At 38.5% G+C, this 15,410-nt stretch overlaps 1 protein-coding gene across 1 annotated transcript; it reads left to right on the forward strand.

Moving 5' to 3' along the window:
- Positions 1–1,542: 1,542 nt before the first annotated feature.
- Positions 1,543–14,403, forward strand: LOC144041090 (dysbindin-like). The gene is made up of 4 exons (XM_077555259.1): positions 1,543–1,799; positions 10,360–10,509; positions 10,690–10,842; positions 11,736–14,403. The coding sequence occupies exons 1-4, from the start codon at positions 1,757–1,759 to the stop codon at positions 12,044–12,046; spliced, it is 657 nt and encodes a 218-aa protein (XP_077411385.1). The 5' UTR covers positions 1,543–1,756; the 3' UTR covers positions 12,047–14,403.
- The last annotated feature ends 1,007 nt before the right edge of the window (positions 14,404–15,410 follow it).

The raw sequence follows: 15,410 nt of genomic DNA on the forward strand, positions 1-15,410 counted from the left end.
ACGAGGCATCTAACCCGGATGCCCGAGCCACCTCAGCTGGCTCCTCTTGTTATGTTCTGAGTTGGCTGGCTTGCTCTCAGTATTTGTGTTTGTTACAGCTGCTGCCTCGTCCTCGCCTTTGATGCTTGTTTTAATTTTTTGTAAGTATTCCTGTTTTGGTAGTTTGGATTCTTGCTTTATTGCAAGCTCTTTTTGTTCGCTATTTTCCGCGTTCGGTGTTGTGCGTTTTCTGTCGTTTATTATTCTTGCTATTGCAAGCTCCTTCTGTTAAGTACTTCCGCAAATTGTTAGCTTGCGTTTTTGTTTGTTAGTCCTTGCATTCACAAGTGCGCTATTGTATTTTTGCAGCTGCGTGTTGCAATAACTTTTGTCAAACTTGATTTGCTTGTCCATGTTTTGGGGATCCTCACACTTGAACATAACATGGCGGAGCAATGGCTCGATTCTGAGTCTCTCGCAGGTGACAGAGCTTCTCACTCAATCTCTAACAGAAAACCCGGACGCCCTGCCAAGGAAACTCATTTCGGCCACTTGCATCCAGGATCTTGTTCGTCTGGTCACGACCCACAGCAAATGAACATAGATCAACCGATAAATCGAGAGCTTTGCTTTTCGGCTCAGCTACTTCTTTACCACAACGGACCGATACAGAGTCTGCATCACTGCAGATGTTGCACTGATCCGCCTGTCGATCTCTCGCTCCATCCTGCCCTTACTCGTGAACAAGATGCCAAGATAATTGAAGTCCTCCAACCCGGAAAGGGCATTCCACCCTTTTTCGACTGAGGACCATGTTTTTTTTATTTGGAGGTGCTGATTTTCATCCTCCAGTAAGAGTTGGAGAAGCCAACAGCACCACATCATCAACCAGACATGCTAATCGGATGGTCTATTAATGCGGATCTATGTGAAATATTGCTTGCACTTCTGTGTAATAACATTTATTTCATGTTATGTGCAGTAACTACTCCTCCCACCCATTTAGTTTATCCTTCTTATCTATACATTTCTTTATTATACATATCTCGTGTTTGTACTTTTCTTATTTAATTTTATTGCTTTTGCAGTAAATAGACACGAAGGAGTAGGAACCTCAAATTTTGTTGTGTTGTATACAATGACAATAAAGGTGATTCTGATTACCTTTTGCAAAAAACAATTTTATACCACTCTGTATTGGATCATAAGGTAGTAGAGAATGTTGTGGCTAGTTAGTGTAAGCATAGCATGATGAACAATGTGAACAGCTTTGCTAATAATGAGCATATTTATTTTTCGGATATAATTTATTAATACGATCAAGGTGGTGTTGCTACATTACAGGGCTTTAATCATATAACAATCCTTGGCATGTTCCTAAAGATTACGTAAAAGCCTGCTGATCCCATGACCCCCTCTTTGTTACCAGTTGGTACAGGCCACAATGTCTACTATCACTCACCCTGTCTCTAAGCTGCACAGTGTGCAAGACTGTGTGTGTTTGTGAGAGAAAAAGAGAGAGAGGGAGATGGGGGGCGGGGAGGGGGCAATAAGGATGCAAGTGTGAAGCAGCGTGAGGGGAACCTAGAAAGGACGACGGGGGAGATCGCAAAGGGGAGAGGGAGTCAGGAAGAGCAGAAACAAGCGTGTAGCTGCAATAGCCTGGTGCAAAAGTGTAGAGAAGCAATGAGTAGATGATCGTGCACCAGCATCCTGTCCCGCAGCCTTGACAGGAGGTGACAAGACAAATTGACACATATTGCTACATCCCTGCATCATGTCATCTACAGGGTCAACCAAACACAACAAACGTCTAGCGTGTAAGTAACCAATTTGTTTCATTTGACTTGAATGGAAGATGCTGCAGCACAATTCGAGCTGTATTTGATTTGCAATGCTTAATATTCTTATTTGTGCGGTACCTAATTGTTCCATCTTGAACTAATGCATTTCCTTTGGCGATATGGAGCCATTTATTGTAAATGAGCAAGGGGTATTAATATGATTACTTATGTTGAATTGACGTTTTATTCATTATTTTATTACGCTTGCTTCTAACATAAACCATAAGAACCAGTTATGTCGATCAAAAGATGTCTGAACTTAGTGGCATACAGTGTGTACAATTGGGACTAGGTGGCAAAAAATACTGATTAGAATATGTTAACTGACATATCAATAATGAATCCTTTATTGCTTTATCGTAGGTATTGTTGCTGCAGTTATGTCAATCGTTCTGACAAGAGCAAGACCCACACAGAAACAGAGTCATGACCACAGTCTTCCTTTCTGAGTAACTTCACCAGAGTTGTAGTGTTAAAATGTCAAGTGAGCTATATTCTAGCCCAGAAAAGGATATTCTTGGTATGATGGTGCATGTGAGTAGAGCACTACATAAGCCCAGTGAAGATGACGAAAAGCCCGTTTTTGTTTATTTGTTTGTTTGTTTTTTCAGATGGAAAGCAATGGGAAATAATAGAGATCATAGTTGCATTTAGCTGGAGTGATAATCCTTAATGGCTTTGGGAATGTGGATGGAAGTGGCCTGGGAATACACAGTTTTGATCACAAGGCTGAAGATGAAATCATAGCTTGGAGTTGGAAACAAAAGAGCAGTGGAAGTATTGTTGTTTACGTTCATTCTAGCTATTCCTACAGGATGACAGCAACCAAGGGCATCCATATCAAGAGCAGAGTGAGCCGTATATTTACAAATTAATACACAGTGTGTTTACTTTGAGGAGTGTGTGGTGTTGGGGGTTGAGTAGTATCATGGCAGGAGTGGTGGCTACTGTGGTGCAGTGACCTCACACATAAATGATTTAGGCTTGATGGTCTGCTCGGCCAATGGAGGGGAGTGATTGGCTAATAGCAGTAATACCTAAAGATGATGAGTCTGTACACTGCAGAGAGCTGAGTCTCACCCTCACTAATCCCTTGGGGGGAAATAAAAGCTGCAGGTCGTCTAGGCGGAATCGAGCTGGAGATGGATGAGCTTTAAAATGTGACTGCTCATGGAATGAAAGTACAATCTCTCTCCCAAATCATAACACGGTCACTTTTCCATGAAGACACAAAAGTGATCATGGGATTTCCTCCCTCTCGTCACAAGGGGATTGAAAGCCTCAGCATGTGACTGCTTGGTTTAATAGGAACATTTGTTCTGTGCTTCGAGTGCAGTTCCTACTGTAGCTCTCTTGATCTATGACTGCGCCATTAAAATGACACAGAGCAGGCAATGACGCATGTCTGTTAAAACAGAGATGCACCAATACACACGCAATACTCGGGTAAACAATTAACTAATTCACTGCCATTGATGGCTATAGACGTCATAAATTCATTTTAATTATTTCTATTAGTTTAACATTTTTTTCCAATTTTTTTTATACAAGAGTATGAAAACCTAGATTTTTTTGTACATATAGAACAGATATAACAATTGTGATTAATCATGAGTTAACTAGTAAAGTCATGCGATTAATTCCGATAAAAAAAATTAATCACCTGAAAAAATAAAAATAGAATAATTGTAATTATTTTTAATAATCTTTATTTATTTTTTTTAAAGAAAAGATTATTAAAAATTAGGGGCGTCAGGCGATTACCATTTTTAATCTTAATTAATTGCATGACTTCACTAGTTAACTCACAATTAACTCTTTGACTGCCAGATGTTTTCAGAAACGGGATGTCGCCAGTGCCAGCCGATTTAAGCATTTTGACTGATCTTTCAAGGTTCACAGAAAATGTTGTGTTTGGACTATGGAAACACACATACTACCAAATGAAAGATTGAACTCTCATCTTTCAGCAGAAAAAAAAGTTTGTTTCTACATTATTCCGTTCTTCAGTAATCAACAATAGAATATGGTTAGTTTCACCAAAATGCTCTGTTTTGAAACAAAAAACGGAGAAAAAGAGCTTTTTGTGAAACAATGTTATTTCATGCACTCTAGTGAATTGTACACTTCTTTTTGTCCATGAATGATGCCACAAACACTTAAACAGTGCTTTACTTCTGTAAAACGCTTTCACCAACAATGAAAAAGTGTTTTTAGTTTGCAAAATACGTTTATTTCCATTCAACAGTGTAACAATTTGACAAAACAATTTCACAAACTATTTACAAATGTGTGCAACTGTGGTACTACTTACAATTATGTGGATGTTTCAAATACAGTTTTTCTTTTTATAACGCTCTCCTGCGTGCAAGGAGAGGGAGCAGGACAACAGATTACTTTCACTTTCATTGTCCGTTTCGCGTGCAGACGTTACACTTTCTTGACGGCCTTTTTTTCCGGGGAATAGCAAATAGCAGACTGTACCCACTACTCCGATGAATATGCATTGGACTCGGGGCACTCTTCGTCGTCCGATTGAACGTCCGCCTGAGCGTGCTCGTTTGTGCGCCGCGTTTTCCGGTGTCAGCATCGCTCGCCCGTGAACCTTTATGACGTCGTCATAGCCGCCGCGTCAACGCTTCCAACTTGGCCGTCAACCTCGGAGTCACCATCATCATCATCGATGATGATCATCGTCGTCATCAATGTGCTCTTTAGCGTTGAAAATTCCCAACTGTGAGCTGCTTGCAACATTGTCCGCTTCCTCCTCCATCTAGCTCCGCCGAACGTATTCTACTGCCGCGTCAATGCTTCCAACCACGGAGTCACCATCATCATCATCATCGATGATAATCATCGTCGTCATCAATGTGCTCTTTATCGTTGGTCGATGCTTTTCGTCTTTGAAAAAAACGGCTCTAGCGTGAGCTGCTTGCAACCGCCATTATGGCTTCTGCAGCCATTGTCCCCACAACACTCTAGCCCCGCCTCACGTCTTCTGCTGACGCCCACCCGATCTTGTCAAAAGAGAGTCATCGCTGGCCTCTAGGGGCCAAAAATAGTCATTAGGCTCACTAGACCTGCTTGAAACTTTCAGCACAGCTCCGCAAGGCTTCCCTGCACCCGTTTCAAAAAAAAAATAAAAAAAAAATGGGTGGACGTCTTTTAACGTCTTTGGCACTCCTCCGTAGGTTTTTGCAGAAGGTCATTTAACGTCTTTGGCAGTAAAAGAGTTAATCACAAATGTTATATCTGTTCTAATACAATAAAACAAAATTCGAGGTTTTCATACTCTTGTTAACAAAAGTGGGAAAAATGTTACACTAATAGAAATAGTTAAAAGGAATTTTCGACGTCTATAGCCGTCAATGGCAGTGAATGAGTTAATGCTTACTCTGAAAGTGGATGAGGCACATCGGCAAGAACCCAAAATTTAAACAGTCTCTTATGCTAGGAGTTCACATCTTAAGCCACATTCCTTTGCAATATAAATTGCTGACAGCTTGATCCAAACAAAAAAAGACATGCATAAAGACATGGGCCAGATGATTAGGAAATGAAATTTGTCATTGATGTGTTTATATCCTATGAGTTTTGGCTTTAGTAACCCCCAAAAAAGGCCAATATCGCTGAATGAGTTACCAGCTCATCCAGTCAAGCATTTACAACAAATCACTGACATTACAGTTATATTTAATTGAAAACACGTCAGGTTACATAAAGCCTCATATGATGGTCTTGACAATTTCTCTCTCTCTCGACTAACATGCGTGTAGAAGGCAGTAGGTCTTGCACCGCGATGCACTCTGGAAGGGTGCAGCTGAAGAACTGTACGAGCATTACATAAGAGCAAGCCTAAGGCTATTATGATTCACTGTGGGCTTAGACAGAGAAGGAATTTAGAAGCCATTGGTCGTGCCTTAGATCACAAGTGGCCTGGAATTTCTGCGGCGATAATACAACACATATACTAATATTACAACATTACAATAACGCAAAAATTGAATGACATACTTAACTACTATCCATACAGTGCTCGGCATATATGAGTGCTGCGCCCCCTTCGGAAATTTTTTTAGATTTTATTCGATATCTCAATGAACATAAGAACAATTTACAAAATTTTGACAAAATGTTTTCTGTAGAATATGTGCTCAACTCACAACATGAAGGTAAGGTTGTAATAGGATGCATAGTTTACAAAATATTCAGTTTAATCAAATTAACTAATGCAGAAAATGAATGCATCCCACAACAAAAGCGACTACATCTAGTATTTTCTATGACCTCAATGACTATGGATAGCAACATGTCTGCTAGGCCTGGAATTAACTAGTTGCCAGTCTTTTTCTCAGGGTCTACTTATTTGTGCAAAATGTACTTTAATAAATTTTATTTCAAAACTACTTTTTTTGTGGGCTAGTAATTAACAAATCTTATATATATATACACAGTATATACATGGCAAAAGGGTCCACGTGGCAAAGACATTTTATATAAAAATAAAAATAAATAAATAAAATAAAAATAAAAATAAATAAATAAATATAAATAAATAAATTATATATATATATATATATATATATATATATATATATATATATATATATATATATATATATATATATATATATATAAATAAATACATGGATGTACCTAAAAAATTGACAAAGTTACAGCACGTTCAATGTTGGCAGGTTGAAATCCCTAGTTTTGAGGAAAAATGGGTTTAAAGTTCGGCCCTTGCGCCCCTTTATAACTTTAGGTAAGTTTGATCTCTCAACTAACTAAATCAGCCTCAACTTTCCAGATCACATTCAGCTCCGAATCTTTTGAGGCATCATCAGACAAAGTTTGGTTATTTTATTGTTGCTTCTTGTAATAGTTTCTTGTTTAAATGATGTCATATTACATGTATTTACAAGTCACTCCATATGCACTGTGTGCATGTTGGGGCGGGGAGACACCGCTGTTGGAGGACCATCATGATCATTTATCATCTTCATATTTATAGCTCGTATTTGATTTTAATTTCATCCCACTTAAAAGCGCATACAGTGAACATTTGTGGTGATACTCAACATTCGTGCAAATAACACAAAATTAGAATTGAATCCACTAAATTTTGTGGCAAGGTGGGCAATGGCCGATCTTGGGGATGCGGTCATTTCAATGTTGAGGACACATGATGACAAAATACAAACAGAATATGGCTTGTTGCATGCATTCAAACAGTGGATTGACAGCCAAGCACTGCACTTTCCTCAGTCCTGCCTTTGAATATGCTGAGGCACTTTGACTACACATTACACTTCAACGGCAGCCATCCCAGCTGTTCTCTCTTTCCTGACCCACCACAGTAAATCCTTTACATGTGACCTTTGTTTCATAGTCCAGATCAGGATAAAGCCGCAGCCTAACAAAGAATGAATCCGTTGTGGCTATGAACAAAAAAGTCTCAAAGTGCATTCCAAGGAAACCAGTCCATTTGCTCAAATTATTCCTTTTTTATTTATTTTTTTTCCTGGAGAGCTCAGTATTGTTCATTCGGTAATTTTACTGATTTGACATGTCATTATCATTGCTCTCTCTTTTTTTAAACTTTTTTTTTTAAATCATTTTCTTTTCTTTTATTTTGTATGTGGGTGATTATGTGTATGTGCATGTGCGTGTGTGCGTGCGTGTGTATTCATTAGTTCACCTAAAACCTATTAAAAAATCCCATACCGTTCACCTAAACCGAACACTTCAGATGATTGATTGAAAATGATTCATTTTTCTAATAGAAATGCTCTTAGACAACATACTCTCGAAGGCTATCATTTCTAGCATATGTCAATCTGAAAGCATTACATTTATGTAACCATGCTATACTACAGAGCTGGCATTTACTGTAGTTTCATTTCACGAGAGAGTTAAAAACAAAATGGGCGTGAACATTGATTCGCCACTGATCAAAATGGCTCCTTTCATTCCTTTTGAATAAAAACTGTGGGACGTCTGCTGATTGAGCAAAAACATTTACTTGTGTCCTGCAGCAGTCCTCGGTGTGCTTTTATAAGGAAGTGCAAGCCGACCTACATGACGGATGAAAAAGTTGGCCGGGGAGATCACAGATCAGCAAAGTGGGCAGTTTGCGCCGTGTGTGGACCCCCCATTTATGAATGAAAAACGATATACATCCACCACACGTTTGCAGCCTGCACCTTGACCAGATTTACCAAAATCACGTTACACTGCCAACAAATGCGTCTGCCACATGTTTAAGTAAAGGAAACTCCCTCAGTACGCCAAAACGCCCAGCTTGGAACAGAGCGACGAACCAAATTCCCAAACAAGCACATCGAGGCTTGAGTCAGCATGAAAATCAGGATAGGCTAATTTTTTACATAAGCGTAGCTGCGCTGTCTACGAATATAGAGCCCTTATAGTGCATTATGTTTTTTTTAAGCTAATTTAAGTGAATCAATTTTTAACTCGTAAAACCCCCCAAAACATTGAATTGTTGGGGATTTTTGAAGTCCAAACAACACATAATTTTTGGGCTTTGTACACCAAGCAAGGTAATGTTAGCTAAACTGCACCTCCAACATGTCTTTCGGGATGGATAAAAACACGAGAAGTTTAATAATTGTATGATTCACATTGCTGGGTGCATGTTTAGCTCCAGGCAGAATTACAGAGAGGAAGGCATGCATCTAAACAATTTTTATAGGCTATCTGACAAACTATTAATTCTGTTTACATTCTGTTTATGTTGCCTTTCTACTTCTGCTAAGCGATCAGGCTCACATTTGATGTTGATCAATGGACTTTGACTTGCACCAAAGATATCATGTTGAGGCAATTACTCTCAAATTTAACTTTTTGGTTGTAGTTTGCCAATTTGTCCATAACCGCATATCATTTTACTTGGACTAAGGTATAAGAAAAATGTTGGTGCCCATACACAAAAATAAATAAATAAATAAATAAATAAATAAATAAATAAATAAATAAAAATAAAAATAAAAATAAAAATAAAAATAAAAATAAAAATAAAAATGTAAAAAGTTTATCTAATAACTCACCAGGTTAAAAAAAAACAATCAAGAGCCATAGACTGTGAAGCACGGACCATAAAATAAAGGACTGATGTAATAACAGCAGTGGAAAAACCCTGCAGTGAGGAAAGAAAGTATGACAGACTATCTATCTTGGTCTGCATACATTTAAAAACTGTACGGTTGAAGCAGCATCCATTTGCTTCAATTGTGTAAACAAGTCATTCAGGGCATTCACTCACTAAGCAGTAAAGTGAGCATATACTAGTGCACGCATTCAGACGTGATCTCACACACACATTCGCGAACGAATAATGTGCACTGGTGACATGAGTCAAAGTGTCAGCCCTGGCAGCCCAGTGGGGGCAGGCCCAGTGTGTCGAGCAGAATTTAGCACAGTTACACAACCAAAGCTGGTCAGTTTGGCAAAGCATCGTACTAAAGGTGGATCTTAAGGCAGATGTTCAACTATGTGCAGTGGATACAAAAAGTCTACAACACCCACTGTTCAAATGCCAGGTTTTTGTGATATAAAGAATTAGGCCAACGGAAATCCGTGATTCGTACAATTTTTTGTACATTTTTATTTGTTTGGTTTTAAATAGTGCACCGTAAGGCAAACATAAATGTGTTCAATATAACACGCTTTAAACTACTGCTAGTGCTAACACAAACACACATATCGCTGGTGTCGGGCCAAAACCATTCACCTCCAAAATAGTCACTTTTCAGGAGATCCCAAAAGTGGCATATTTATTCAACCATTAACATATTGCATCCTCTAAGAGAGTAAGCAATTTTCAACACTTAAGATTGGTAAACAATTTGTAAAAAATAACATTACATGTGTAGAATGACCAACACTATAGATTTAAAAATATATATATTAATTTGACCGAATTGTGACCTATGAGGTTTCAGTCAAACTCCAGTAAAATGAGAAGAATGAATGTCCTTATTTTATTAATTAACTGCATTGCGCCATACAATGCATTCTGGGAACCAAAAAGGCAAGTTATTATTTTGCTAGTTGCGGGCAATATGGATGGAGGCTCCATGCATAATAGACACACAGTGAAATACATTGTGGGGACGTGCGGGGTGAATGTTATTATATTTTTTAAATTAATCCTCCAATTAATCGGTAATCAGCATTTATTCTACCCAAAATTGCCATCGGCTTCAAATTAACCATATCAGTCAGGCGCTAATAATTATAATACATTACTCTGATCTCCTGTATTCTTCATAAAGCTATGATTTGAAATACCAAATATTTTTTTTCTTAGATTCAGCCAGACACATTTTGTGTATTTGCACAAAGTATCGGTAGTAGATCAATATCGGCAGTATCGGAACGGTAATCAAACATCACTAATCCACACACGCATGAGAAGAAAAGTGACCCATTAATATTTAAATCTAGATCTCAACATGAGGAAAGCTATTCGTGTGTGTGTGTGTGTATTACAACTTAACTTGTCATTGTTCAGCGGAGACAGACAACTCCCAGAGATTGTTGGACAACGATTCTACGCATCATCTGAAGCTGAGGGAGAGGCAACGCTTTTTTGAGGATGTCTACCAGCAAGATGTGGATAATTACCTGCCCTCAGCTCACCTGCAGATTGACAGCAGGAAACGTAAGTGGCTTTAAGAGGACAATATAGCTACATAAAACGCTTGGAGTTTAACAACAAGCCACATGCTGTAAATTGCTATTCTACCAATAGAACATCAACAGATAAAAGCCTTAATGGATCCATTTACATCACAGTGCCTCTCAAAATGTTAACACTTCACAACACAATTTGTGTTTGCAGCCCCCATGGGAAGTATTTCCTCAATGGAGGTGAACGTGGATGTGCTGGAGCAAATGGACCTGATGATGGACATCTCTGACCAAGAGGCCCTTGACGTCTTCCTCAACTCCGGATCAGGAGCAGATGAGGGAGGGATAGCATCCCCTCTACCAGGTACACATCCAAATAACACACCAAATAAAAAGTTCTTATTTGTAGAAAGAAAAGCATGATTCTCAAAGGTTTGTTTTCTTTTTAATCACAGGAACACACACTTTTTGTCAGAGAAAGGCATAAACCAGGAATGGGTAACTGGCAGCCCACGCATGCCACCACGCTCTGGGTAGCCCCATGATTAAATAAATAAATAAATACAAAATTGTGAAATCCCCCCAAAAACGGACGATAAACACTGGAAAAAGATAACGACAAAATGCTAAGAAATACTGAAAAAATGAAAAACAAAACATGCACGAATATGCGTGTGCTGAATATGCATCAACTGTAGTTTTAAGTTTGAGTATCACCATTTACCACTAGATGGCAGAGATGACTTAGTTGCAGTCACACTGGGTATTACACTGCTCTATACTACAAGATAGGCCTAATGTTTTTTTTTTGCGGATTTAGAATGATAGTACATCAAGAATATTACAATTTTGAGTGAGTTGATTTTTGTGAGAAAATGCACAAAATGAATACCTGTACTTAATGTCGATTTGCCGTTCAGCAGTTTTATGCCATCCTTGAATGGTAATTTTATACACACCAAAAAATTCACTGTATTTGATTATTCCATTGTTTGCTTCAAAATTTGTATTGTTGGGTTGAGATCATTTATATTTATTTATTTTGCACGTATTTTGTCCATACCCAAGTAAGCATTTTGGTCATACATCTGGTTCATTAGTTTATTTTTAGATAACTGTCCATGCAGAGATCGAAGCGGTAAATGCAAGATATTTTGGGAGTAAGCTAAATTTCATTTCAAATGATTTCACAATCTAGGCTAACGAACTGAAACGAGAGCAGAGAGACAGGCATTTTTTAACAGCATCTCTTTACAGATGGTGAGGACGAAGATGAAGACGATGCAAATGAAGAGGCCGAGGTTGTCTACAGAATGTGTCCACCATTGCAACGGCAACATGAAGTCCACGTCGGGCCCAAGTCTCGCATGTCATCGACGTCATCGGGCTCCAGTGATACGAGCGGGGGCGGGGCAGACACACCTGTAATCCAGTCGGATGACGAAGAAATCCATGCTGATACCCAACTGCTGACATCTGTTCCCCACACTGGCGGGGATGAAGAAACAGAAGACGAGGAAGAGGAACAGAGATGCCTTCTGACTAAATCTTCACAAAGACTGAATTAGAGACAAGCAGGCAGGGTTAAGATTCAACATTCTCCTCTTGCTGTCTTATGACGTTTGCAGAGAAACCCCAGCATGATTCACCTGCTGTGATTTGTCCTTTGAAGAATTGTGTGCATTTATGAAAAAAAAAACGTATTCTTGACAACTTCAAATTTACATTTTTTTCCTCTTTGTTCATAGGGGGAAAAAAACTGTCCGTTGAAGTTTGTGCTCTTTGTTTCCTGACATTTAACGCAAATTATGCAGTAGGAGTTATTCAACGCCCACACACTTAAATGTTCTGGCTGCTTGCTGCCTGAGGAGAACCTCCCTCTTGCTCACTTTGACTTCAAAGCAGGTAACAAGCAGCCATGGAAAACAAGAAAGTTGTATGAAAGAGCATCTTTACAGATTTACAAACACATAAAAAAATAAACCATAAAACCCCATCAAAATGATGTCAGGTTGTCCTTTTGTGATGAGGACATGCCACTGACTTGAGTTCTGTTTTGATGGTAAACATTTTGCAGGGTGCAACGTAGTAAAAGTTAACAACTTGATTCTCACGCCTTCATAGCAGGTTTTATGTTGAAAATCACGCAGCAGAGGCCATAAAGTATCATTTGGAAAAAAGACAATTATAATGGGTGTGTTTATTCACAACACTGTGTGATGAATGCCACTTACTGAAGTTATGTTTGTGCCCAATCCTTTTGGTAGTGATTTTAATTTTGTTTCACTAACTTAATTTCTTCTTAATTAAAAAATGAAAAAAGCAATTCCCCCAAGGTTTTGTATGAATTTCTAGTTAGCCTTGTAAATATAGATTTTTACACAAAATTATTATTCAATAAAGGTCTTGGTGAAACTCAACATTTGAATCACTGCTAAAACTATGTGGTGGCCATTGTGGCCAAATATAGATGCTGGAATGTACACAATTAGAGAAATCTCAACAAAAGACTGTTAATTATTAAAGTGGTAAAAATTAGATAAGTGGCAGAAATCCTAATGTAAAGTTGATAAGGTAAGGCATTTCAGAATTCACAGACACACACACACATATATATATATATATAGATAGATAGATAGATAGATAGATAGATAGATAGAGAGAAGGCGGCCATTTTGCCACGCTGTCAAGTGAATATGACATCACAGTTGCTCAGATCTTGGATAACAGCCAATCACAGCTCAGCTTCAGAAAACAGGTGAGCTGTGATTGGTCGTTGTCTGAGCCCTGAGCAACTGTGATCTCATCTTTAGTCGACAGCAAGTGGCAAAATGGCCGCCCCCCGAGATGGATGAAAAACAGCTGGATTTTACCACATAACTCATATTCCACAAATGTAATATTATTCAGAATGCCATGTTTAGACTGGTGAAGTTACATATAACATATTGCCAAGAAATTTGAAGGTTGACTTCTCCTTTAAAAGATTGGATTTTCCTTTTACAGACACATCAGTTTGCTTTTAGTGACCCAAAATTCATTGATTGCAGCTTTTATGTGTTTTGATTGTGTTGAAATTGAAATCCAGCAGAATGTGTAACTTTAGGGAAAAGAATGACGACCAATTCGCTGATCATGCCTAATATTTCCTTATGCATGATTTTACATGTCCACCACAAATAGTAAAGTTGGCCCCTGCTGGGCAGCTCTGGTAACCAATGCAAAGCATTATTCTATTTTTCTGTGAGGTGCAAATGTTGTGCATCTGTTTAATGTATTAAAACTCACCTTAAACAATCTTCTGAAACAATTCAAGTAGCCATAAACATGTTTTATTGAGTGGTAAAACCTGTCTTGTGTATGAGCAATCTATTTACACTATTACAAATGCACTGTGAACGCATGCCTTTAGTGACTATATGTCTTTCTGTTGTGCAACATCATTGTGTTGTGCAAGACTCCACTCAACCAACGCCTTTTATTAACGGCTAAGTACTCAGTCGGACATGCTGTCCCCTCCCTTGTGTGAAATGACTTTTCAAAGTTTGTATACGATTGAGTGGGTGTGAAAGAATCTGGGCCTGGAGAGGTTGAAAAACCACAATGTCAACTGGGCTTCTTGTTCATACATTGCCATCCATCAGAATGGAGAAAATGTGACCCACCTCGTGACCTAACTGGTGATATATGGTCCATATTGTGCATTTATTGAAGGTATAGACTTGTCATGCCACAGTGAGGAAGGACTGTAAGAATGTTGTTGTGGATTTAAAGATGTGTAGAGTTCAACGGGTATTCATTCCCAAAGTTGGGCCCCTTCCCAACACTTCACAAACAAATTCTATGTGTACTGTATGTTGTTTCCTATTTGAACATTTTGCTCTCATACAAATAAAAATGATTAAAATTTAAAAAGCTAACGCAATTATTATTATTTTTTTTACTATTATTATGCTTGTTCTACAATTATGTCCAAAAAGGCTGCACACTCCATGTGGGATGCAATAATTTGCCACTCACTGTCATGTTGTCCATACCTGCTTTAATAAGTACTTAGATACAGGTGCACACAATCATGCAGTAGAGGATTAATACTGGCCATCATACACACCATTTTGTATACTTTGGTGTCTAGTTGAACAGGTTTTACAAGTTTGTAAAGCTATAGTTTTATTATCAGTTGTCACCAACAGCATTATCGACAGTACTTCTACCTTTGAATGGGTTGTTTTCCCTCCTAGAGGCATCAGGCAGATTTCTTTTCTTTTCTGTTTTTAAATACTTTTGGTTCCGTTAGGGGTGGGGCGATACGGGTATCTCTCCATTCGATGCTGTGACGATATGTGGCCCACAATGACGATAGTATCACTATACACGATATCTACGATATTCAATATATTGTCAGAAATTTTGTCATGGATGGGTGGATGGATGGGTGGATAGATAGATAGATAGATAGATAGATAGATAGATAGATAGATAGATAGATAGATAGATAGATAGATAGATAGATAGATAGATAGATAGATAGATAGATAGATAGATAGATAGATAGATCCCTTAGAGCTTGTATTATTGACACATTTTCGCTGTAGGCCCATCTACCAAAAGCATGCGTGGTTAACATTAAGTCAGTCCACCATGAGGTATATGCTAACGACCGCCCGTATCCCGCTGGGCGGGAACGTCTAAACATGGCGACTTTGGTGTTTTCGTTGGGGTTTGGAGTTGGGGAGACCGCTGGGGTTGTTTGTTCAAACAGTTAGTCTTGATGCAAGGACGTTAAAAAGAGGAGCTGTTTGCGAACACATTTGCAGTCTTTTACTAGCCCCGACGCGGCAGCAGGTTACTTTGTCAGTGTTCACCGCTCATTGCAATACGGGCAGTCAAACGAGGCTAATAAACACAATTCTGTATCATGTTAACGCAGAT

This window comes from Vanacampus margaritifer, chromosome 1 (assembly GCF_051991255.1).
Source record: "Vanacampus margaritifer isolate UIUO_Vmar chromosome 1, RoL_Vmar_1.0, whole genome shotgun sequence".
NCBI lineage: Eukaryota > Metazoa > Chordata > Actinopteri > Syngnathiformes > Syngnathidae > Vanacampus > Vanacampus margaritifer.

What these genes read in the sequence shown, in the direction of transcription:
- LOC144041090 (XM_077555259.1), top strand. Translation starts at nt 1,757, where the DNA reads ATGTCATCTACAGGGTCAACCAAACACAACAAACGTCTAGCGT. An exon ending in ACACAACAAACGTCTAGCGT is followed by an intron (nt 1,800 to 10,359) that starts GTAAGTAACCAA and finishes GTCATTGTTCAG; the next exon opens with CGGAGACAGACAACTCCCAG. An exon ending in GATAGCATCCCCTCTACCAG is followed by an intron (nt 10,843 to 11,735) that starts GTACACATCCAA and finishes ATCTCTTTACAG; the next exon opens with ATGGTGAGGACGAAGATGAA.